Source organism: Thunnus maccoyii, chromosome 13 (genome assembly GCF_910596095.1).
Source record: "Thunnus maccoyii chromosome 13, fThuMac1.1, whole genome shotgun sequence".
In the NCBI taxonomy this organism is placed as follows: domain Eukaryota; kingdom Metazoa; phylum Chordata; class Actinopteri; order Scombriformes; family Scombridae; genus Thunnus; species Thunnus maccoyii.
The window spans coordinates 22,422,291-22,448,012 of NC_056545.1; the positions used below are offsets into that span (position 1 = coordinate 22,422,291).

At 39.3% G+C, this 25,722-nt stretch overlaps 3 protein-coding genes across 3 annotated transcripts; 1 reads left to right on the forward strand and 2 right to left on the reverse strand.

The window, feature by feature from the left end:
- Window positions 1-4,469: 4,469 nt before the first annotated feature.
- On the forward strand, window positions 4,470-12,215 carry cnga2b (cyclic nucleotide gated channel subunit alpha 2b). The gene is made up of 7 exons (XM_042431496.1): window positions 4,470-5,058; window positions 6,800-6,908; window positions 7,031-7,141; window positions 8,014-8,181; window positions 8,507-8,614; window positions 8,745-8,851; window positions 10,425-12,215. Exons 2-7 carry the CDS (start codon window positions 6,808-6,810, stop codon window positions 11,915-11,917), a joined length of 2,088 nt encoding a protein of 695 aa, XP_042287430.1. The 5' UTR covers window positions 4,470-5,058; window positions 6,800-6,807; the 3' UTR covers window positions 11,918-12,215.
- Window positions 12,216-15,412: 3,197 nt separating this feature from the next.
- Window positions 15,413-20,188, reverse strand: rraga (Ras-related GTP binding A). Its single transcript, XM_042431161.1, has 10 exons — window positions 20,097-20,188; window positions 19,655-19,777; window positions 18,158-18,257; window positions 17,992-18,058; window positions 17,673-17,895; window positions 16,664-16,759; window positions 16,458-16,580; window positions 16,256-16,347; window positions 16,041-16,156; window positions 15,413-15,951 (listed from the first exon to the last, which is right to left on the reverse strand). The coding sequence occupies exons 2-10, from the start codon at window positions 19,679-19,681 to the stop codon at window positions 15,848-15,850; spliced, it is 948 nt and encodes a 315-aa protein (XP_042287095.1). The 5' UTR covers window positions 19,682-19,777; window positions 20,097-20,188; the 3' UTR covers window positions 15,413-15,847.
- A 2,989-nt stretch (window positions 20,189-23,177) lies between these two features.
- On the reverse strand, window positions 23,178-25,692 carry chmp1b (chromatin modifying protein 1B). Its single transcript, XM_042431582.1, has 8 exons — window positions 25,544-25,692; window positions 24,540-24,637; window positions 24,298-24,444; window positions 24,069-24,137; window positions 23,817-23,924; window positions 23,685-23,728; window positions 23,412-23,484; window positions 23,178-23,306 (listed from the first exon to the last, which is right to left on the reverse strand). Exons 1-8 carry the CDS (start codon window positions 25,557-25,559, stop codon window positions 23,262-23,264), a joined length of 600 nt encoding a protein of 199 aa, XP_042287516.1. The 5' UTR covers window positions 25,560-25,692; the 3' UTR covers window positions 23,178-23,261.
- Between the last annotated feature and the right edge of the window lie 30 nt (window positions 25,693-25,722).

Consider the following 25,722-nt stretch of genomic DNA (forward strand, 5'->3'; position numbering starts at 1 on the left):
TTTCAGTCATTTTTCAAGCAAAAATTCCCAACATTTACTGGTTCCAGCTTCTCATATATGACAGTTTTTCTTTGTCGTACATGACAGTGAATTAAAATCTTAAGGTTCTGGACTGCAAGCAAATTGAAAATGTCTCTGTGGCCTCAAAGAAATTTTGAATGTAGTTGATCACTATTTTTTTTTTACATTTTATAGACTAAATTATTAATCAAGAAAATTAATGACAGATTAATCGATAATGAAAATAATTGTTAGTTGCAGCCCTTAACATCAATAATTGATTTTTAAAAAACACATCCATAATTTTTTTTTTTTTTTATCAACAAGAGAGGTTCAAATAGAGAGAAAAGAAAAGACAACCAGTTCAAGTCTTACAGTAAATACAAACTGGAAACAATCTTCATCTTTTTAAAGAAAAACAAATAATACAAAAAGATATGTTTCAAATGTCTTCTAACAAAGACAGGACAATTGACTCAGTTATTATTAAAGACCTATGAAGTAAATAGTCTGATATCAAGCTAATAACTGAAGTAAAAACTTGAAGTAAACAGTCAGACAACATATCAGGGCAGTATTATGATGCACTACAAATGAAGGCAAATGTAAAAATAGTGGAAACAGATGGTTTTAAGGAGATGTCACATACATAACCTGACATGAAACAGTACAGTGCCCATAAAAAGTATTCACCGTCCTTGGTTTTACTGTAATACATACATACATATATTGAGGCAAAGTAGATTTAATGTGGCTTTTTGATACTGATCAACAACAACAAAAAAAACCTTTACTCTCAAAGTGAAAATAGAGCTCTACAAAGTGACCTTAATCAATTACAGAATACAAAACACTTGTTTGCAATGAGTTGTTGTATTGTGTTGTCTATAAAGATTCAAGCACAATTTTGGCACAATTTTATTTATTATAACACCAAATCACAATAAAAGTTATCTCAGGGCACATTTCACATAGAGCAGGACGAGACCGTACTCTTTAATTTGCCAAGACCCAAAATTCCTCCATGAGCAAACATTTGTCAACAGTGGCAAGGAAAAACTACCATTTAACGGAAAGAAATCTTGAGCAGAACCAGGCTCTAGGTTGGCGGCGATCTGCCTTGACCAGTTAAGGCAGTCATCCAGGTCATGGTTATCCAAGGAAGGGTTGAATCAAGGGCAACTGGTCTTGATTGTAGATACCTGAAGACGTTTTGCCACCTATCCAACGGGCTTCTTCAGTTCAACTGACTGAACTAGAACTAGAAGATCATGAGCCTGGAGGGATAGCTCAGGGCTTATGCTCTCTTCTATCCATAGTAGGTGGTCTTATGTCTTACTTGGTCTTGGTTGGCAGCAGGAGAGGCAGAAGGAGCTGGAAGACGAGATGAGGTTGGAGGACACATATGGGCCAAGGCACAAAAAAAAGAAAAAACCTTGTGTGCATGGTGTGTGTCACTTACATAGATGTATGTGTGTGTATGTGGGTGATATTAGGCAGCAGTGGTGAAATAGTATTCTGTATATATATGTTTGGTTACTCAGTTATGGGGGGATGGGTTGCTGGAGGGTTTTGGCCAGCTGTAGAATGAATGACAAGGGGGTGTCAGCTGTTAGTTTTGCTTCCTTTGTAGCTTTTTGGAGGGCTGGATTGTTGATTGTCTTCAAGTATTTCAGCGCTATTGCTTGATGTCTTTGTCTTACAGTTTGGATTCCTGTTATGGTGTGTATGTAATAATTGCTGATATAGAAGGGGAGCCTATGTGTCAGTTTTAGTGCTTTGTTCTTAATTATTTGCAGGCGTTGTAGCTGGTTATCAGAAAAGGTGATTCAGGCAAGGACAGAGTATTCAAAGAGTGGTTGGATGCATGACAGGTAGACTTTGATGACTGTAGAGGGTGATGCACCATGCTTACCACAGAGGGCTTTGAGATAGTTGAATCTATTGTTTGCCTTTTGTTCCAGGTTATTGATGTGTTTTGTCAGACACATTGTGTCTTGGCAGGGTTCAGTTTGATTCTCCACATATTTGACCAGTTTTCTATTTCATTTATGCATTTGTGAAGTTTTTTAGCTGCTAGTTCTGGACTTTTGGACCTGGCTGTGGTGGCTGGGGGGTTGTTTATGTCAAAAATGTATAAAAGAAAAAGAAGGATCTCAAAACTGCACCCTGAGGAACTCCTGCTTTGGGGGTGAAAGGTGTTGAGATGGTGGAGGCAACTTTGGCAGTTGTTGAGAAAACTTGAGATGATGGATTGGGTGGGTTTTGAGAGTTTGAGATTGGTGTCCAGTTGTCTGTATTTGAGTCCATTGTGCCATACCTTGTCGAAAGCGTTTTCTATATATTCTATATAGTAAAGAATACTGCCAGAGTTATGTCTTTTTTGTTGAAGTTTCTATGAATGTCTTCTGATAATCAAAGGATGTTGTCCGTGGTGGCTCTCCCTTTCCTGAAACCAGCTTTGTGAATTCCTTGGAGGACCATTGACTCAATGTGGTTGGTGAGGTGTGAGGTGAGTACTCTTTTAAACAGTTTTCCTATGTGACTGACAAGGCTTATGGGATGGTAGCTTGTGGTACCGTATAGGTCTTTTCCTGGTTTGTGGATCATAGTAACAACTGCAAACCTTCCATGGTGAGGGGAAATGACCAGTCATGAGGCAGATGGAGAAGAACTGTCCAAGGTGCTGGAGGTAAGCGACCGGTGCTTGTTTTATCAATATGGTGTCAACATTGTCTCCCCCCAGTGCTTTGTTTTTCATTTTTTTCAGGTGCAGTTGTATTTCTTGAATGGTGACTGGCTTTGTGAGGGGATGGTGCTCTGCAATTGGATTGGCTATGTTTGTCTCTTTTGTGTCATGTTTTGCCATTTCTTTGTCAACCAGGTCTTTCCATTTATTGTTGAAGTATGAGTAATTTGGGCATGAGTGGATGTTTTCAAGGTGATTACTGAAGAGTATGGCTTTTTCTTCATTGCCACCGATGATTGTGCCCAAGGATTTGAGTGGTGGTGTGTTATTGTTTTCTGAATCTCTATTTAGGCTCTTTATTTTTTGCCAGAAAGTCTGGGGATTTGTGTCAAGGTTGAGTTTTCTGTAGAATGTGTTCCAGGTGGGGTGATCTGAAACTGATGAATTCTCTTTGCAGCTTCTTTTTGGGGTTAATGTCTGTGTCCGTGTCTTAGCAGAGTTTTGGGGTATTGTTTCCTCTCTGGCTTTAGTTTTTCTTCTATGTTTGATCTGAATATTTCACATTCTGCTTTTTTGGGTAGTTATACTTCTTCCTTGGGGTTGCTTGTAGATGAAAGTAGAATGTGGTAAGAACAGGAAAGTTGTCACTGCAGAGATGGTTTGTGGTGGAGAAATTGAGTTTTGAAGCCAGATCAGGGGAGCACAGAATCAAGTCCAGAATGTCTGTGCTGCATGTTTGGGGAGACATATAGGTGGGTTTGTTTGTGTTGATAGTTGACAGATTTGTGTTATTTAGAATCTGTTTTAGTGCTATGCCACTTTGGTTTGTTTTTTGCAATTGAAGTCTACATGCTGAAGATCTCTCATTATGAGGGAATGACTGGGATTGGAAATAGCTTTAAACAGGGCCGCTGAGGGTTTTGTTCCAGGGGAATAGTAGGTTCTGGTGACTGTGATAGGATGATGCGAGTGGATTTTCATTTTGGTTGCAACATACTCAGTTTCCTTTTCCTTTCAGTTCCTAACTGACTGGTGGGGATTCTCGGGAACTTAATGTCTGTGGGGTCATTATCAAGGTCATTGCTACCATGTGGTCTGTTAGTGCTCTTGGCGGTGGTAATAACAGTCGTTAGAGTCATTGGAATGACTTGAGGCCAAGTGTAAACGACAGTCGTTGGAGATGTCACATGAGGCCAAATGTGAATGGTTGTTATGTCTCCTAGGAAGGGATGAAAGGCAGCATTGTGGGTGGGGGATAAGTGGTGTCCTAGACCTCCTCCTCTGTTGAGGGATGGTTTCTCTACTTTGACATACACAACTTCCTTCACTCCTCTTTCAAACCATCTGTCCTCACTATCTAAAATATGTACGTTGTTATCCTTGAAAGAGTGTCACTTATCTTTCAGGTGTAGGTTTACTCCTGAGACCTGAGGAGTTAGCCTTCCTGTGTTGAGCTATGTATTTGGTTAATGGTTGTTTAGTTTTCCAATATACAAGTCATTCCTCACCGCAGTGGACTGCGCACATTAGATTGCTTTTCCTGTGTTTGGTGTGCAGTCTTTCAGGTGGACCAGTTTCTGTCTTAGTGTGTTGCTGGGTTTGAAAAACACTTGGATGCAGTTTTTGTTGAAAATCCCCCTGAGTTTCTCAGATACTCCAGACACGTAAGGAATGATGATGTTGTGTGTTTATTCTTCTTTTCTTCACCACCCACAGTGTTGGTGTTCTTCCTGGATCTTGTGGCTGTTTTCACAAAGGTCCAGTTAGGGTGTCCAAGGGCTTTAAATGCATCCTTCGGGTGTTTGCACTCCTTCTCTTGGGCCTGGGCACTTGTTGGTACATTATCAGCTCAGTGGTGCAGGGTCTTGCTAACTCCTAGCTTATGCTCCAGTGGGTGGTGTTGTTGTATTGTGTTGCTGTTTCTCATTATTCTCAAGTGTAAGAGAGAAGAAAGGTGCTGCCAAGAGATTTTCCCAGAAGACTGCTCACTCTAAACCTGACATCTGGGCTCTTAACCATTCAAAGATCTCCCCGCCCTGCATCTGTTGCTGCACCTCTCCTCCTATCCTGCCAACCTCCCACACGTGCTCAGTCCATCAGAGGACCAGGTGGACCACGTGTCCACTCTCCTGAGAGGAAGAGGGGAACACACTTGAAGAGGAGGCTCACAGAAAATGTTGCAAGAACGGGACATGTGAATTTCTTTTTTTTTTTTTTTTGTAGGAGTAGCTAGAGGATGCAGAGATTTTTTCCTTTCATAACATCCGATGTGGGCATGGAGGATGGATTGGCCGGGAGAGAGCTGCTCTGGGTGTGTCTGTGTGAAGTCACCATAAGGATTTTACTGGAGTAACTGGAGGAAACTAAAGGTAGGACCACGGCTGTGTGTCAGTTGATTTATTTTTCCAGGATTTTTTTGGCATACATTGATTATGATGCTAATAATCCACACTGCTCCTTTTGTGAAGAATACAATTTGATTACAAATAATGACAATTTCTTTGCTGTGTTATAATGTAAATGTAATATTGTTTCAGTAAAACATGTTTTATGTTTAGAGAGCAGTGTGTTGCTAGTAAAACAAATAGAAGCTCTGTCTTATAATGTATTAAGTCAGTCAAATTAATATTTATATGCAATTGTAAGGAATATATTTAAGCGGAGTTAAATATTAAACAAGGAAAAAGCTTTTATTAGGGGATTGTAATTTCCTAAAGATTTCCTTGGAAATTTCCTAAATGTAACTATGTAATTTGGTAGAGAAAATAAGAATTTCCCTGCAAACCCCAAATAAATATTTATTAATTATTCATTTATTATTGTCAAATTTATTCTCCATATATGTCATATTGTATGCTTGCCTGCAGACAATCAATTAATTGGAAGTGTACCAATTAAACATTGTCCCTCATGTTCCTGCAATTAGTATCAAATGAGAATGGGAATAATTGGGAAATTATGGACTACAATGTGTTGTTTTTTTTGTTATTTTTTAAAGTTGAGCTACTTTTTTAGTCCACACTGACAGTAAAAAAGTGTAGTTTGTCTCTCTGAAGTTGGATAAATGAAGGTTTATTTAACTCAGCTACCATACAGTCATGATACATACATGACACACTTTGCTTTCAGTCAGCACACTGGTTTCCTAAGTGATGCGGCTCCTGAGGGAGAGCAGCTGATTGGCTTGCTGAGCCTCAGAGCCTCAGGCCGACCGTGTGTGTGTTTTCGTTAATGATCCACCAATTAGTCACACAATGGTAACAGTCGTCTAAACACCCCATCATCTGTCTGCGCCTCAGAGGGTGAACGCATGTCACTGCCCCCACGTTTGGTGTGACAAAAACTGCTTTTTGTGGTTGGAAATGGATTTTGGGGTGAACTTCCTCCCCAAATTTCAAACAATGCTGTGTCCGCATCGTGTCGCTGCACTGACTTCCTCTTGTAGGTTGCTTCAGTCACCACGGTAACCACCTGCTGTGTGATGGGCCAAATGAGAGACTATGGCAGACAGTCCCAGTCGTCCCCCTGTCCCCTGACTATAATCTGTCATACGCACCATAAACACTGAGACTCCCTGAGAACTATCAACACTTTCCTCTCCTCAATTGAAAACATGTTCAACAATCCCAGTCATTACATGGGAGGCTTTAAAGGAAAATAGTCAGGTGCCCATATTAACATTGAATAGTGTTTTTTCTTGCTGTAATCATTCCTCCTGTTCATACTGAACAATTGAACGTGCTTTAAGCGATAGGGGGACAAAATCCACAGCCCTTGTTTTGTGCAAAAATGTACTCAAAAGTTTATCTAAAGCTTACATGAAGGGAATTTTATACTAAAAAGATTTTAACTTTGGATGATATCCACTTGACTTGACTAATGTGGGGAGTGAAGCCCCATATCAGATAAACGTTTGAATATATTTTTGCACAAAACGAGGACTGTGGATTTTTGTGAAAGTGCATTATGAAGGGATCTTCTAATGGTCGGTATGAACAGGAAGAATTATTACAGTCACAAAAAAATATTTCAATGTCCTTATGGACACCTGACCTGACTTGAAAAATTGTGAATTTATCCTTTAATATGAGTGTTTGTCCTCACTGGAAGATCTGAAGATGACGGGCCAGTCAGCGGAAAGAGATCGGTCGCCTCACAATCTGTCAGTGAAGACCACCTTAGAGGAGGAGAGCGAGAGAGCTGAGAGTATTCTAAGCAGGTGATGACAATTAAATCATGTTGTTATTTTTTTCATAAGTCTGTTTGAGAAAAGCAAAATATGAGAAACACAAAGAAGCAGCTTTACAAAAAAGTAAAATGTTACATGTGTTTTGCTCTCAGGGTGCCATCTGTCTGTGATGACACATCCTCAGAGCTACAAAGAGTCGCTGCTCTTGATCCTCACGGAGGCAATTCCAGAAATTCTTTTCAAAGAAATGGAGCTATCTCAAGGTAAAATTATCTGACAGCTGAGCTGTGGTACATCAACCTCCTTCACAAAGATTACATAAACTGACTGAGCAGGGAGGAAGACACATAAAACAACACTGCTACCTTATCTTTTTATAGTGAAGGTTGTCTGGCCTTTTAAAAAATAGCCTAGGACTGCTTTTTCAGACAAAGTGAATCTTTTCAGACAAAATTAATACACAAAGCATTTTGTTCAAGTCTTTTCAACATCACAGGCTGACAAATCATATTTGTAAAACTTGTACTAGGAGCATAAAAATGGCCACTTTGTGGTCTTCTGCTGTCATTGTATAAAACTCTGACAGGTGTTATAAGCTTTTTGATGCCCTTCTAGCTGTTTCAAGACTTTTCTAGTATCTTGACAAAAAAAAGTACAATAATTTGAAGAAAAGCAAGAAACTTACTTTGGGATTCAAGAGAGTTTATGGTGGAAACGGGAAATTCTCTCTACCCCATTTGACAGATAATATTTTCATTTGTTTATAGAAATATTTTAAGATTAATTGGTAAACTAAACATTATGTTGAAATGGAAATATTTTAAAGCAAAGGCTATATAAAGTAATGTATCCAAAAATATATATTTAAGTTTACATACTGAGAGCAGTGTCCTCTTCCTTATTTGTGTCATGAAATGACAGTCTGATGGTGTTGATGTTGTTGTGCGTTAACAACAATTTTATTGATCTTTTAGAATTAATATTGTCGAGAGACAATACAGTACAGATACAGTATGGTTTTCTTTTCGTATCCAGTATGCTGTTGAGATATTTCAACAGAAATGTTACGACTGTGTTGCCAAACTAATCCACACATTTTTAAAGAGGTTGTACATGTCCCCCATTTGTGTGTCAGACTGGTGAGCCTGGTGGTGAGACTGAGGGAATGGGCACACAGGAGCCTGATAGAGGAGGAGGAGCGGCCAGACTCCTTCCTGGAGCGCTTTCGTGGCCCCGAGCTGAGAACTGCCCCCAGCCGCATCAGCAACACGCAACCAGATGCCAATGCCAAAGGGATGTTTAAGTATGTCTGCCTGCTTGAACCACCACAAAGCACTTTGATGACTATATGCATTGCAATGGGTGACCAAAAATTGGAAACACCCGGACTTTGTAATCTACTCCAGCACAACAGTCCTATCTGATATTGTTGATATCGCAGACTTTTTAAGGGTCACAGCGCAAAAAAGGGGCACCTCTCCTGTACAGAGGATTGCTGCAAGTTAAAACTGCCAAAATAACAATATTCATTGTAAAGATATTGTACTCCATTGTTTCAGTATGTCTTTACAGTAATGTTTACTGTACTATGTCTGACTGTATTATTTGCAATCTGTTGATGTTTTCAGGAAAAAGTGGGATTTATTTGTGGTGTCCCCATCCGATAACGCGTACTACCGCTGGTTATTTGTTATCGCCACAGCGGTGCTCTACAACTGGTTCCTTGTTGTAGCGAGGTAATAACACTACAGTCGCTGTGTGTTGGGGCAGCTGCAGCCTCAGAGATTGGTGATGGATGTAGTGAATGGTTGTTCTGTCCATAACTTAGATTGAAGCAGTAAATCATTTTTCTTTTTTCATCTACAGGGCATGCTTTGACAAATTACAGGTGGGCAATTACATCTGCTGGCTGGTGTTGGACTACCTCTCTGATATTGTGTACATAATGGACACTTGCGTCCGACTTCGCACAGGTGACCTATTTCAAAATATAGCTTCTGGCCTCACAACACGATGCAGTTGTATTGCTAACCCTTGAAGGTCCTGTGTGGGGACTTTTTATGCAATTAGTCAAAGATGGATATTTTTCTGTTTGTAGAAAAAAAGGAAACAATCTTGGTGAAAACTGGCATAGACTATGCACTTGGTGTTATACAATCAGTATGATCTATGTCTGTGAGGATTCTCACAGGATAGCCAGAAGTGATTACTCAAAGGCAACTGGACTTACATTTATAGTGTTAATTAAGGCAGGTGAGGTGAGTCTATGCTAAAAGAACTTTAGTGCCATTTGGGCCTATTATTATGGAAAACAGAATATGGGAGCTGAAATCTTTTTTTTTTCAGGTTAGGTTTAGGGTTTGTTTTTACCTTGAGAGTTTTAGCAAAAAGTTGTAATTACATCCAGAAGACATGGAGCAAAATTCATTTGGAGCTGTGTTTCTGGCCACCTAACTATTGTTAGTCTAATTAACACTCTCATGTCCATCGTTTTTGGTCTCCACTAACTCCTGGGGGAAATATCTGGCTCTTTAGCTGCTAAATGCTCCACTATGTTCACAAGCTAGTTAGTAACTTTGTCTGCCTGACATTTGGTGCTGGTCAGGTGGTGCATGGTAGGTTTACCAGAGATTTGTCACTGAAAACAGCTGCCTGCTGCACAGCTGCTGGAAAATAAATTAATAAGGGCAGTCAGACTGAACCAAACAGTAAAACCAAAACAAGAAACAAAACAAGACGCTAAAATGCTCTTTTGCTGAGAGGAACTGCAGGTGATAATTCTCTGAGAGTTTGCCACTGCAAGCAAAGCTTTTCATGTTAAACATAGTTATTTGAGACACTGTTGATAGATATTGCATTGTGCAGCTTTAAAGTGCCAATAATCAATGTTTTTTTTAATGACAATGTATCAAATGACAGCGTAATGTCAGAGGCATCGCTCATAGTAATGAGTCTACGTTATCATCCAATTCTGCAGCTCTCCTCAGCTTTAAAGAGCTTTATAGTGACTTTCAGCCTATTGTTTAGCTGTCCGGTTGCAACTTTACTGTTTTGGTTCACTCTCACCACTCTCATAGCATCGTTTCCAGAGAAAAAGCTCTAAAAACCACGGTACACAACCTGCTCAGCACCGAATGGCAGACACACATAGTTAGCAACAAGCTGGTGAACATAGTGGAGCATTTAGCAGGTAATGAGCCAGATATTTCCCTCAGGAGTTGTAAGAGAGCAAAAACAGAGCTAAAAGAGAGTGAATATTGGACTTCTATTCACCCAGTGGATAGAAACACAACTCCAAATGTAAGATAATGTTGCTCCGTAAGTGCTGGATGTGTAAATAACTGTTTGCTAACAAGTTCAACATATCAGCTAAAAAGGTGATGATATGTCAGTGTTGTGTTCACAACTTGTTTCTGCAGGTTTAACTTTTTTCATACACAGTTCAGCTTCATCTCATGATAAGAACTGATTTGCAGACATATAACACAACAGTGAGCTGAGACATCACTGCTCAAATGAATTTGTGCTCAATTTTTCTTGTCTCAGGGTTCCTGGAACAAGGTTTGATGGTGAAGGACCATGTCAAGCTCAGAGACAGCTATGTCCGAACACTGCAGTTCAAGCTGGACGTGGTGTCCATCCTGCCCACTGACCTGGCGTACATCTCCACTGGCATCCACACACCACAACTCAGGTTCAACCGTCTGCTGCGCTTCCCACGCATGTTTGAGTTCTTTGACCGCACTGAGACGCGCACAAACTACCCCAACATGTTCCGTATCTGCAACCTGGTGCTTTACATCCTGGTCATCATTCACTGGAACGCCTGCATCTACTACGCTATATCTAAGTCTTTGGGATTGGGCTCGGATACTTGGGTGTTCCCAAACATCTCCAAACCTGAGTATTCCTCCCTGACTCGGAGTTATGTCTATTGCCTGTACTGGTCAACTCTTACTCTTACCACTATTGGAGAGATGCCTGCACCAGTACGAGATGAAGAGTACCTATTTGTGGTCTTTGACTTTCTTGTTGGGGTGCTAATCTTCGCCACAATCGTGGGAAACGTTGGCTCTATGATTGCAAACATGAATGCCACCCGCGCCGAGTTTCAAGCTCGGATCGATGCCATCAAACACTACATGCACTTCCGCAAAGTCAGCAAAGAACTGGAGACACGTGTCATTAAATGGTTTGACTACCTCTGGACCAACAAGAAAGCGGTAGACGAGCAGGAGGTGCTAAAGAACTTGCCAAACAAACTGCGTGCAGAGATTGCAATTAATGTACACCTGGAGACCTTGAAGAAAGTACGCATTTTTCAAAACTGTGAGGCCGGACTGCTGGTGGAGCTTGTGCTCAAACTACGCCCGCAGGTCTTCAGTCCAGGTGACTACATCTGCAGAAAAGGGGACATAGGAAAGGAGATGTATATCATCAAAGAGGGGAAGCTGGCTGTGGTGGCTGACGACGGGGTCACCCAGTACGCTCTCCTCACCTCTGGCAGCTGCTTTGGGGAAATCAGCATCCTGAACATAAAAGGTAGCAAAATGGGAAATCGTCGGACAGCCAACATTCGCAGCTTGGGTTATTCTGATCTCTTTTGCCTCTCTAAGGATGACTTGATGGAGGCAGTGACCGAGTATCCAGATGCTAAGACTGTGCTGGAGGAGAGGGGCCGGGAGATCCTGATGAAGGAGGGTCTGCTGGATGAGAACGCAGAGAGCGGCGGAATGCAGAAAGAGGACACAGAGGAGAAGGTGGAGAGGCTGGAGTCCTCTCTGGACACCCTTCAGACTCGCTTTTCCCGCCTTCTCAGCGAATACACACATACTCAGCAACGGCTGAAGCAGCGCATCACTCTGCTGGAGCGGCAGCTGAATCAAACGGACTGTGGCGCAGATGCAAATGATGACATGGATGCAAATGCAGAGACGGTCAACGAAACAGACCCTGGGCCTGTTGCTCATACAGATGGGTCTCCTCATCGGAATAATGTGCAAAAAGAGGGCAAAAAAAGCCCAACGTCAAAACATTAGCCAAATCACCAAGGAGCTTTTAGATCCATTTCTCCTGAAATACTTTGATTCAGACACAGTGAGAGTATAGAAAAACTTCATGACGTCCTTTTTCACTTCCATTGTGAGGACGTTCTTTCAGTTTAGCTGAGTGTAAAGGGATGTCTGCATGTCAATAAACATGAAAAGAAATGGACAAAACTGCTATACCCATGCAGTCTTTAACCGATGTGTTGGATGTGTGTGTCAATGGTGGCTTTAAAGTTACTTCATGGATGCTTACTCAAGCTAAAGGAGGGTAGAGGGCGGTTTCAGCAAAAGTGGGACATCTAAGCATTGGCTTATTTTACTAATTGACTGGATAGAAGCAACAAGGTTTTTTATCCTGAAATCTTGCCACAACACTATTTATCACTGAACAATCACTGCTATTGCTTTGACATCATCATTTTAGGTGTGGCTGGAAGTCACACAAGACTAACTGTTCGGCATGTGCTCAGGGAAAGTGGAGTGGCATAAGCAAAAGGGAAAAAACATAAGGGATTAACCAACAACAGCAGACATATTATCTTATTAAGGCCATTATGACTCCCCGTTCAAAATAAATATGCACAATATTGTCTTTAATTTGCCTGGAAACTGCCCCTGGTGTTAACCAAAATCGGGACACTGTTTTCTTGTAAAATGGGACACTTTTCTAAGCATGATTCATGCAGTATTCCAGCAATATCATATATTTTAGTTTAATAATGGACAAGTCTGATAAGGCAGGTACAGTGGCTGGAGATTTTAAAGCCGTGAAGCAGAGGTTGCTAGTTCAAGTCAGATCAAGGAGGTCAAATTTTTGATAATTATTTAATTATTTTAAAAAATCTATGTCTATATGACTATATTGTCTATTTATTTAGCCTGCTATATTCTTTTTAGTTCTAGTTAAATATATATTAGTCTACATACAATAGGGTCCAAAAGTCTGAGACCACTTTCCCATTCACTTCAATGGGAAAGTGGTCTCAGACTTTGGGCTTTGTATTTCTAATAGTAGGTTATCTGTTAAAAAAATAAAGGCCTCCATATTCATTCAGTCAGTTTATAGGCAAGGATAGAGAGAGATGCAAAATAGCAAGAACAGAAAATGAAGCAGGAAAGTGTTGTCAACAGAACACTTGGCAAAACTTGGAAAAAGGCAGAAATGGAGTTCAATTAAACCAGTGGATTGAGGAAAAAGAATGAAATGAGTCATGGATGAGTATAAGGAGTTGCTTAAGGTCAACCTTTTCTAAAAGAGTCAGTACTTTGTCTTGTCTGTAAAAGTCACTGTAGATCAGTGTTCCCGTGCAGCAGATAAGCTGTCCCACTAAACCTGAAAAAGGGGGTTCTTGTTGGGTTTGAGAGTCTGTTTAAATAATGATCAATTACCTTTAAAACCTTACATAAATGTGTTTAGAAGAGTCGTACCATCTCACAAAAACATGATTGGTGTAAGTAAATATCTGTTATGATAGTGTCCTAGGTGCATTTGCCAAAAAGTGGCCCACTTTTGCTGAACCCATCTTGCTGAACACATCACTGATTAGAAAAATAAGTAAAAACTAGAGCACTTAAAAATCTGCAAATAAAATTGCTAATATTTTCACTTTTTTGGTCACCTGTAAACATCCTGTGTTTGGTTGCATCAGCAGAGGGATTCAGTTCTCTAGACATGTTACATTGTGCTCTGGCCCTGTACACATTGTCTCTTGCGGCTCCTCCTGGGGAAGAAGTCCAAGGAGAGAGAGTAGAAGGTGATTTGCTGTGTTCGCACACACAAACACAATTATTTTCCAGTGTCCTTATTTCCCAGGTTAGACCTGAACCACACACACCATGCAGCTAAACTTTGATTATCATTATAATCTTTTGATATTTCCTACTTTGGCTTTTTCAGGATATTTAAGGAGAGTTCTTAAAATGAAACTTTTGATGAAATGAACCCTCACACAGCAAGCTGCATGTTAATATGAGTATGGTGCTTTGTCTCAGTTTGCACTTAGTTTCTCCCATTTCTGTTTTGCAGACTCACTCCCTGAGCTGAAGGACTGGGGATTTTCCAGTTATTCAGCCGCTGCATTCCAGGATACAACTCAACCACATGAGCTGTGTCGATAAGCGCAGCTGGAACAATGCCTCTGCAGCAGAGGTGGCTATAATAAAGAGGCAGGAGGTAATGAGTGCATATCCCCTGCAGCCCCTGAAGGACTGGGTGGGATCAAGTACCGTGGACAAGTCTCCAATTACCTACAGGCTTGTTAAACTGCATGAACAAATATGGTCTCTCTTTTGCATCACATTAGAAACAAATGGCACGTAGAGCTCTTGATTGATGCAAATATCAACCACGTGATGTTTGACATTTGATAAAAAGTACATGAAGATCTCAATCTTGGTCTAAATATAACCTTAATATGACATAAAAGAGATATGAGAAGAAATGAGATATGATTGATTTGCTAAACAGAAGATGTCTATGTATGAAGTTAAGTTATTTGAAAAGTTTAACATTTTGAGATTTCTAGGTTACATATAACCATTATGTGTAACATAGTATTTAAATTACTACTTCCATTACTATATTTCAATCAAATGATTGGCTAACTGTAACTATATCATTGAAATGCAGTTGAAACAATGGTTTTTATGTAATCTAGACAACACATTTTTGAATATAAATCAGCAGCAATAGAGAGAAGGGACCCATGTATGTTTTTTCAAGGATTATGAATAACTTTTTTATGGGTTGTAACAATAAAAGCAGCATCAACTTGCATTAATCTCTGTCAAATTAAGACAATAACAAAATACTTTCCACCAATCACAGCTGTATCTTACCTACAGAAATGCAGCCCTTCATGCAGCAACCTGCTTTGAGTGTTTGGTGGATGATATATACAGTATTATCAAAAACCGGATCCAGTAATGTATATTATGTTGGATCCGCATACTTTATGTTAGAAGCATGAGCTCACTACACTAGATTGATTGGACTTGCCCTGCAAGCTCCCAAACTGCAGCTAATGTGCTAATTCAGATATAACTAAATAAATGAAATCTCATTCTGCGTTACATGCAGCTGTCTGTCGTGTTGTTAAATTCACTGAAAGGATTTTCCTGTGCTGTGCTTGTAACATGCTGCTCCATCTGCCCTTGCACTGGTGTCGACACCCTGCAACTCCTTTAACAGGTGCACTGAACTGTCCTGTACCCTTCCCCCTTCTCAAACTTTTGCCACCACATGTCGTGTGTGCAGGACAACTGGTGCCGACAGGGCTGTATGTGCAGTGACTTGAAAATGAATTGTGGAAAGAATAACATGTAGCATCTCTGAGCAGGAGGTTTTTGTTTTTTTTACAGGAAACATGAGCTAAATGTATCTGTTTATACCATATAAATCATAAACATGACCTGTGTTGTTGATGTTGTTCATGTGGTGATCACAGGCAAAATATAAAAGCAGAGAAAAACATTTCACGCACCATATATTTCTGAATATAACTATATTGTTTGTACTTTCAAAGTGTAACAGCTTACAAACTGCATTTGAAAATCAAACGGTATCTGTCGCTTTTCATTTGGACATAAGATCCCCTGATCACTGGGATTCTCTTCTGTATATGACAAAGTGTGACAGCAAACATAGACCCTTTCATAGTAAACACAACTATTCGTTTTACTTTAATACCTCAAGTCAGGACACATATTTCAACAGAAAGCATCACCGTCTGAGATATTTATGATCACTGTAGAAATTAGACCAAAGAAAATATGATTTTTCCCATAATAACTGTGATTGAATGTGAAGATATAGAGGAAACGGTGCAGGGCTGCTCATATGTGTCGGAGCTGGACCGCAACATGCTGTCTGCGGTCTGTGGACTGATTGGCTGAGAGTATCCACTGGCGCGAACACCCTGGCTAGCGCATTCGCATGTGCAGGCTGTGCTTGGGTCCGTCCACCCGCTCCAACTTCTCAAAGTGTTTCCTAGCATTACGGATATTGATGAGAGTGGCTGCAGATGCTGGAAATTGGAGACACGGATTATTATGATGTTGATTCAGTCTGTTGATTTAACATTCACTGCAGAGAAATGTTATCTTCACTACTTACGGATGGAAGGGTCCGACATGATGACCATAACATATGTGTTGGAGGTGAAGACGTCAATGAAGGCCGCGAAGTTGGAGTTCCTCACTTCCATGCTCTGGAAGGAGGCTGCAAGTTTACTGTAATAAAAAAAATATAAATATATCAATAGAAAATGTCATAAAAAAGCAGCAGGTGATGTGCGAGGTGAAGGTGATGTTTTTGTAAAGTGAACTCACCTACAGCTGAGTTTGAACTGTTTGATAATGTTACTGATCTTCTCAAATCGGTGAGCATCACGCTGCTCTTTGCACTGATAGTGGGAGATCACCTGCATTGACAACACACAATAAAAAAAAAACAAAAAAACAAAAATGTGCATTTTTAGATTCAGATTTTCTACCCAGACACTGTTTTGCCAGAGGTGGTGGCTGCTCTCACCAGGAAAGTGGCTCTCTCAAACAGAAGAACTTCATCTGCCTCTATGATCTGCGCAAAATTTCTCAGGTTTGTCTCCAGCTGCTGGACGTTTGGGATGAGCTGGTACACTATGCTAGACCAGGCCTGCAAAGACATGAAACAATGTTACAAACAGCGTCAACGTTATGACCTGACATCTTAACATACAACCAGTCAAATATCACAACCTTATACAGGGTTTCGTCCCAGATTGATGTCCGGAAGCACGTGCAAGCCAAAGGTCTGGACAGTCTCTTCAGGTCTTCTTCACGCTCCTTAAAGATCTGTTAAGACCGGTACAGTCACACAGACAGTAGTGAAGCAATTTGATTTTTTTGTGTTCTTCCTCAGTTCAACATCACTATCAAGTGAATACATAAATAAATCACATAAATAGAGAAATATGGAGGTAATAGATATACAAATTGGAACATAATTATTGTCACTGGTAGCTAAATTGATTTTATCTTTTACTGTCACCTCGTGGATCATCGTTGTCCAATAGGTTTATTTCAAAAGAGACAACATAAATATTAAAAAAAGAACTAAAACTGTTAAGGTTTTCCAGTGAAATTATCCATGAAGGCTAACTTTCATATATTTAAATGCATGTAAAAATCCAATAGAAGTCACATTGTTCATGTATCCATTCCTCAGTATTTATCTTTACTATGCAAAACAGTGCATGTGAAGTTTTAGGCAGAATTGAGCGATATGTTACTGATACTGACGTTAGGAATCACAACATGATTCAAGTGTGCTCATGTGAGTGCATTTGTTAATATACATATTATCTAATGCACATGTGTAGATGTAAGCAGCTTAATGGTGATGAAAACAACAAAATACTGTACGATCTTATAAAGATTGTAAAGGTAAATTTATAGAAACACACTGATTTTAGTGTCATGATTGGCTCGTTTAAAGAGTTATTGTGTCATTTGTTTCTACTAAAGGGTTAATCTAGTGAGCCTTCAATTAAATAGTATAATATAAAACATTATAACAATATTATTCTCTGTCTTAATCAGTTTTAGGTAAAATGACGTCAGCAGCAAGGTTTCTGGTAAGACTGTGAACATGACTGTCTGCATGTTTACATGTCTGTGTGTATATTTCTGTGTGAAAGAGCACAAATGTGCATGAGAGAGTGAAGGAGCACTACTGGCAATGAAAGAAAACAGCTGTTAAATTTACCAAATCTCTCTGGTCTTCCTGCACCAGATCCATTTTGTGCACAAGGCAGAACACTTTAGCATCAGGGGAGTTCTGCAGGATGGCCTCCAGACACGACTGGTAGTAGTGCATGTCTTTCTCCAGCTCACGGCTCTCGACGTCAAACACATAAATAAGCACCTCTACATTTCTGAAAATGTTGTCCCTCTGGCTGGTGAAGTAGTTCTCCATGAATGTGTCCTGTCTGGTGGGTAAAGGGAGCACAGAGCAACGTTTCACAGAGGTTTTCAGATTAGGTGAAAGACTCTGAATTATTAAATAATGAACAAATGTACTTTACCCTCCACAGTCCCACAGGTTTAGAACCAGATTGCCAAGAAACCGTACGTGGGAGTGTTCCACGTCAACTACATTTAAGAAAGGATGAAAGGATTTTTTTAAAGATTAAAAAACCAGCCTCAAAGAAATGTATTTTCATGTAGAATCTTTCTTTAAAGTGCTCTTACTTGTAGCTCCAAGGCGGCGTGTGTCTCGAGCTATGTAATTGGCAAAGATGATTGATCTCATACTGGTCTTTCCAGACCCACTTTTTCCCATCAGTAACACCTGAAAGCACATATCCATCAGATCAGATCAGATCATCACTGAAGTTAAGAGTATTGTTTATACTCTCCTCTACTCCACTTAAACTCTTGATCTACAGTAACAGTCAAAAGTTTAGACACACCTTCCCATTCACTTGAATGAGAAAGTGTGTCCAAACTTTTGACTGGTGTTGTATAACAATGACTCTTATTTCATTAACTGATTTTATGTAAATCCTTGCAAAGCCCACCATGTGTAATTAGTCTGTGACTGTTGAATGTAATGAAACTCCTCCTCAGGTTGTTAAAATTGCCAAAATCATTCAGAGAATGATACTGATGAGGGTTTGTTTGTGCTGGAGGTGAAAAACAGAAGTGGGAACTTTCTTTGTATTGGTTCAGAAATCCCATTGATTCCTGGTTTATGTTTTTTAAGGGGACAGGTCTAAGACACCAAATACTGCATATCAGAATGTGCAATTCCCATTATTATTGTTGTGGGTATGACTACAGGCATTGGAAATAATCCAAAATCTCCAAATTTCAAAGACTGGTGGATTGATGAAATGGAAATACTCAAATAAAGTACAAGCATGTCAGAATTGTACTTTAAGGACGGGTTAAAAATTTTTCAAGTTTGTTTTAAAACAACAGTCAGGTGCCAATATGAAAACTAAAATAGGTTTTTCTTATTGTAATCATTCTCCTGTTCATACTGACCATAAGAAGATCCTTTCATAGTGTACTTACAGTGTAAGTGATGGAGGCCAAAATCCACAAGCCTCCTTCTGTGCCAAAATGTATTTAAAATTTTATCTGAAGCTAAAATGAAGCTTCAGCCATCCAAGTGAGTCAAATCAAGTAGATATCTTTGAACAATAGACTTTTTAGTGCCAAAGTTCCTCTTTTGGTTTCTATACTTCCACCACAGCTCAACGGGGAAACACTGTTCGCGAAAACAAAACACAAAGAGGGAATTTAACGCTAAAAAGACTGTAAATGTGGCAGATATCCACTTGATATGACTAACTCAGACTGCTGAAGCCTCATATAAGCTTCAGATACACTTTTAAATTCATTTTTGCAAAAAAAAAGAAAAAAATGACAAACTGTGGATTTTGGCCCCCATCACTTACATAGAAAGTGCATTTGAAGGGGATTTTTTAACAGCCAGTATGAACAGGAGGAATGATTACGGCAAGGAAAACCTTTGTGTTCACATGGACACCTGACTGTTGTTTTAAGACTGACTTGAAAAATTGTGAACCCGTCCTTTAGGGTTAGGGAAGCATCCAACGCTCCATTTTAAATGACTGGGTAGATGCTTGAAGTAAAGTACAAGCACCTCAAAATTGCATTTAAGAACAGCACTTGAATAAATGTACTTCACCACTACAAAGAGTCCATGAGGAGTTTCACCTTTTTCTTCATTGCTGTGCTTGACATCCCCCCTCAGCAGAAACGATGTGGAGTATTTCTCTGAGCTGCAGGTCAGATGACTTCAGTGTGTGTTGCAGCAGCTCTCCTCTTCTTCTCCTTCAGCTGGTGAACAAAAACACAAATATTTTCACCTAGCTGTCAATTCAGCTTTAGCTCCACTGACAGAAAACAGATATAACTACAAAAGACAAGTTTGAGCGCTTAAACGACGAACAAATCACATATGCATAACCATCCATGTGCTTATTAAACACAGAAGAACATATACACAGCGAACTAACTTTATTTAAACTCTTTTCTGTTCCGGATAAACACCTAAGCTAATGCTAAGTGAGTTAGCACGACACACCGTCCGGATAAACGTCAGGTAGCTTAGCCGAGCTAAACGGCTAGCGCAGCGTTAGCGTGTTGTCTTACTTACCCCGACAGGGTAGAACGGTTACTTATATTCAAGCACTTTAAGGCTATAGTTTTTATTTGCTTTTAGGTAAACAGTTGTATACATTACTTGGTAGAAACAGGCAGTGAAGTCAGAATCAGCTGCTTCCTGTTTACGCCAAAGTCACATGATGAGTTGTCATGCTTTTTTGCCCTGAGTTTTGTCTGACGGAAGGCTCACAGTTTGTCTTTACCTTTAAAGGACATATCTTATTACATCATGCGTGTATGAATTTTATTTATTTTTATTTCTTTTATTTAATCAGGCAGTCTCATTGAGATTGAGATCTCTTTTCCAAATGAGACTTGAGAACAAGAAACAGTCATAAGACAAGAACACAATCAGCAAACAGAAACAACTCAACTTCACAATCACTAAGGAATTAATAAAAAACAGCGACAAGAATCGTAAAAAAAATCAGATAATAAAGCTTTAAAATCTCCAAGTTTGGGGGCAGTTTGCAGTTTATTCCATTTAAAGGTGCATAATACCTGAAGCCAGTTCAGCCAACATTAGTGCGTACCTGAGGGATATCTAAGGTTAAGGTTACTGGATCCTGTGCTGTGGTTACTGGATTTAAGTGAGAGAGGAGATATGAGGTAGTTTAGAAGCTTCAACAGTGGAGCTTTATAGCTGAATAACATGAGATGTTTTTTTTCTTCTTGACTGTAAGGAAGTCCATCCAGCCATGTCATAGAGAGAGCAATGATAAGTATGGAATTTGTCATTTATGACAAATCGTAATTCACTATGATACACAGGGTTTAACTGCTGAAGTGTTAGACAAGGACAGACATGAGGGTTGACTGCACAATAGTTTTACAGTGAGAAGAAGACAGACAACCTTTAATTCTAAACAAAAAGCCTAGTTTGAATAAATGCAGATACTAATACAATCTAAACATTTATCAGTGTTAGTCTTGGAAATATTAAGAGTGGCACTAATGACAGTAATGATTTTAATATCTTTATTTCCCCACTGAAAAATATGTTGAGTTGTAGTTTAGCAGAATGACCACTAGATGGCAATAAACATGCTGTCTCTGTTCATGTCTTATGGTTAAACTGAGGTTACTTTGTTCTTTTGTGAAAGTTTTCACCCAGTGTTAGTTGAGTTCCATCAGATCAGAATAATAAGGAGCAGATTGTGCTGTTTGACCAGTAGTTAGTTGCTGTATACCAATAGTTACCTTGCTACTCCTTTTTTCTTTTTTAAAAAAACTTATTTTAACTTTATTTATTGCAAAAATTGTTTCTGTTTTGAACCTGAGTGAACCACACAAGAATTCCAACATGCATGTACCCAGTGCCTGTGCAAGCAATAAAATGTCTTGAATCTATTGTAAAAGGAAAGAAGAAGGTGGGAAATGAGAAATAAATGAGCAGCAGTGGGCCAATATTGCAAAATTATTCACCTATGGTATTTATCCTGTTGACTAGGACTGTCTTTAACTACAGAAAATCTTCATTAACAATTATCATCATCATATTCACACAAAGGCACTCGACACCGTGGACATGGTTCTCTAAATAACCACATATGAAAGCAACCTTCCCAGTAGAAGCCACAGGAAACGTCATTGACGTCTCTCTTGAACAGAAGCAAGACATAATTTTCTTACACAGAATTTTTTGGACCCACTGTGATGGATTAGCTCTGATATCATCTGCATGCAGTGGAGCAGATAATTCAAAAATTGATTTAAACCAAGTCCTTCCCCAAGAAGGGAATCATGATTGCCAGGAGGGACACAGTGACAACAGACAGAGGACAGAGAGAGAGCAGCTTATTTGGACCACTTGTCTTGGACCACTTAGTAGTTGCAGGATAAATGAGAGAAATCACTGTTAATGACATGATCAGAAATAATCATTTGGAAATCTTACACTAAACCAAGGAGATGCATTTTACACACACCAGAAATACATAGTGTCACTTTTTATGTGATTTTATTCTTTTTAAATTATTGTCCTCTATTGTTAATTTGCACAACATTTCTGACAAATGTTTTTTTATCCAATGTTTAAGCTGTTGTAGGTGTTTGATATTAATTATTATGTGTTTTTATTCTCTGGAGACAGTAGTTATATGTCATTCATATTCCTTTTTTCACCTTGTGTAGACGCACCAACAGATCATAAGTGATAACTCTACTTGTTTTGTTTTTTTGTTATTTTTAACATATATTGGTACCTATGTAATGTTAAAATGACACCCTTCATCTGTTGTTCACCCCCTGACAGCTGAAAGTTGCAAGACTTCAACAGAAAAACACACTGCAATTACCGAAATGTCACAGAGCCAAAGCTGTTATCTTTGTGGTTGATTTTTGAAATGGACTTTTTACTGCAGCTGGAATAGAGCGTTATATGGAATTTTTTAAAGAAATTAAACAATTTATTGAAAAGGCAACAAGATACAAGTATTATAAAATTTTATTGTTTACTTACTGTATGTAATATCCAAACTGTAACCCCTTCCCAAATGATCAGTGAATATACTAAAGATGACCAGCCAAACACACAGGCTTACCATCTGGCATCTTCTTAAAATATCCGTCAGAAGTAATTTACAGCAAACCAACACAAGAAGTCAATTCACCAGTAAGGGGTAAGGTCTTTCACATTCTGCTACCAAGAAGAGAAAATGAATATATGTTTGCTGCAATCATGCACATAGAAACAAAAACTTTAACTCTACCATCCCAGACTCTTTTTGACCAAAACTTATTCACAAGTATATAAGAATGGCCTATAAATACATTTTAATAACTGCCATGCTCCATTTTTTAATGTATGGAGTTCTTAACTATACATATAAAACAAAAAAGTTAAATCTTTTTCATTGGTAAATATGTATATTTAAGAAGTACATCAATTTTCCGTAACCAGCATTTCTGTTAGTTTATAGAAAGGTGTCCAAAGAATAATTCTGATCGCTGTGAAGTTTTTATAAACACAGAACCATCAGTGGCCATAATCTAGGAGAAAAATGAAAATGATACAGTATCTCCTCGACAGAAACACATGAGATGTAAAGAGGAGAAAAGACATTATGCAAATAAAAGGTGTTTTGGAGTAATATTCAGGTAGTGTACGGGCGTGTCAGCGCTCTGCATTACGATGCCAGTCCACTGCAGTCGTCCTTCACATTTGATCTCTGAGTTTGGCGAGCCTTTGAGACAGTTCGTCCTTTGGACAAGAGAGAGCAAAGCCAGGCGTTAGTGATGAAGATGAGAATGAGAGAAGAATCCATTCCACTAAGCTTTCAGCAAACACACTTGTATACTTGTATACCTGTTCTGCCGAGGCCACGCTGGTACCCACTGATCCCGTCTGTCCCTGAGGGAGCTCCATGTTCAGGTCCAACCTAAACATAATGCACACGTTCAAAAAGTACACTTTCAGATTTAAATGAAATGTCTTTGCTTATATAATACTGTGTAACACTGTCAAAAACATTCCTCAACTTAATTTCTATTATTTGCAATAACAGCCACTATTTCAGCTTCAATCTGTGCCTGTTTTATCATTTCACAAGAGTGTTGGGACAAAAAAATAAAACATTACCCTGCTTCGTCAGCCATTTCATGCAGCAATGACTCCACTTGATTCTGAAACACACATCAGATTCACAATGAACGTGTTTGTCTTTATAGGACACTGTCAGACAACAACAACAATCAGAGCAGTGAAACGTACCTGTGGTGTTGTGAGTGTTGTTGTGCTGCTCATGGTGTCCTCCATTTGGGCAGTCTGGACATCCAAAGTTTCAAACTGGTGTTCAAATTTGTCCATGAGAGATGAAATCTGGAAGAAGGGATTGGGAAATAGTTTTGTTACTAAGGAATTTGTTGCCAACTGTTAGTACAATTACGTTGTTTCTGCTGAAAGAGAAATGAATGTATAGTAATAGAAATATTGTGAGCATATCGCAGGTAAAAGGAACTCTACCTTTTCCAGATTCATGGACTTCAGAGTGGCATCCATGCCTTTCACCACTCCAGCCATAGATTTTGTGACCTGTGAAATAGCACACGGTTACTAAAATGGAAGCCAGAATGTTTTGTTCTGAACATAAAATGACAACAAACAAGCTTTCTTAAGTCTGAAAAGCCAATCTTCAGCCTGTAAGTAATTTGTAGGCCTACAGCGGTATGTAGTGACCCAGTATTCAAAGTACCTGGTTCATCGTAACTGCAGTTTGGACCCTCGCTGCCACTGCATCTACCCGAGCGCTCATCCTCAGGAAGTTCACTGACTGGTTCTTCTGTCTGATGGCGTTCTCTGCGTGGATCCTCGCCACTTCCATATTCCCCTTCTGGATGGCCTGGAGACGACACAAAAACACAAAGGTTCAATAAAATCTTCCACAGCCAGAAACACCAAGTCAGCCATTGTTCAGTAAAGTGAATGACAACTTACTTTCTTGACTTTGGCCTTCTCTAATTTTTCCTCTTTGTCACATTTCTTGGAATTTCTTTGGAGTTCTTTGGCAGCAAACTTTAAATTGAAAAGATGTTCTGTGGTGTGAGGTTAAGGACAAAAAAAGTCCAAACAAAAACAACAGGCAATGCAGGCACTTTGGCCTTTTGATCACTGTAGATAACCCTAAAAAGACTAGATTGTGATAGACACAGGCCCTCAAGGTTTGGTAATAATACAGGTGTCAGCACAAATGCTGACTAAATTAAGAGGATGAGGTATCGGACATGATGTGATCGATCCAAATTAGATACAATCTGTTTGTCAGTGTCACTATAAAGTTCAGTGTTTCTGCTATCACGTTGGGCCACTGACTAGTGAGACAGCTTTTTTTTTTTCAATCTGAAGAACGAAGAAGTATCAGAACAATTCACTCAATTCACTTTCTTACCTTAACAGGTTTAAAATATTTGGCATTCGCTCTGCTATTTAAATTAATTTGACTGTCATTTGACTGTCACTAGCTATGCAGTGACAAATACAGGTTATGTAACTGATATTGTACTATTGTTTTGCTATGTTAGTAAACCATTCCTGTGACAACTTCATGGTGATGTAACAAGATTACCTTCTGATACAGGTTAAAGTTAAAGATGTCGCCCTATGCCACTACACACAGTTGTTTACTCTGTCATTTCGAGTATTAACTAACACCCTGACTACAAGCTTTTGAATATTTCTAGCCATTAGCAGTGAAGCTTTCAAGGCCTTCAGTCCAGTTCAGCCTCGAAACGACGCCTGGAATTAACTAAAAAATGTTCGGGTTGATCAATAACGTAGCATTTGTGTCTTTGGTCTGAATCTGACCCACTTAGCGATGTCTCTGATGTCTGTAACACATAAATCTCATCAGTCTCGTCCTATAACTATCTGGTTACGCTCGGTCTCAGTCGTTGTTGACATAATCTCACGTCCCTCTCTCACCACTTTTTTCAAAAGGATACTCTCCATGGCTGGCATTTTGAAGCGGCTCTTTGCGAACTCAAGAATTACACGGGTAGATCGCGAAAAAAGTCGTTAAATCAAGCTGAACTTGTCAGTAAAAACTTCAACTCTTCGGTGTGTCGGTCCGTCGTCTCTTTCTTCCGCACTTCCTGGTGTCTTACCAAAATATGAACGACGT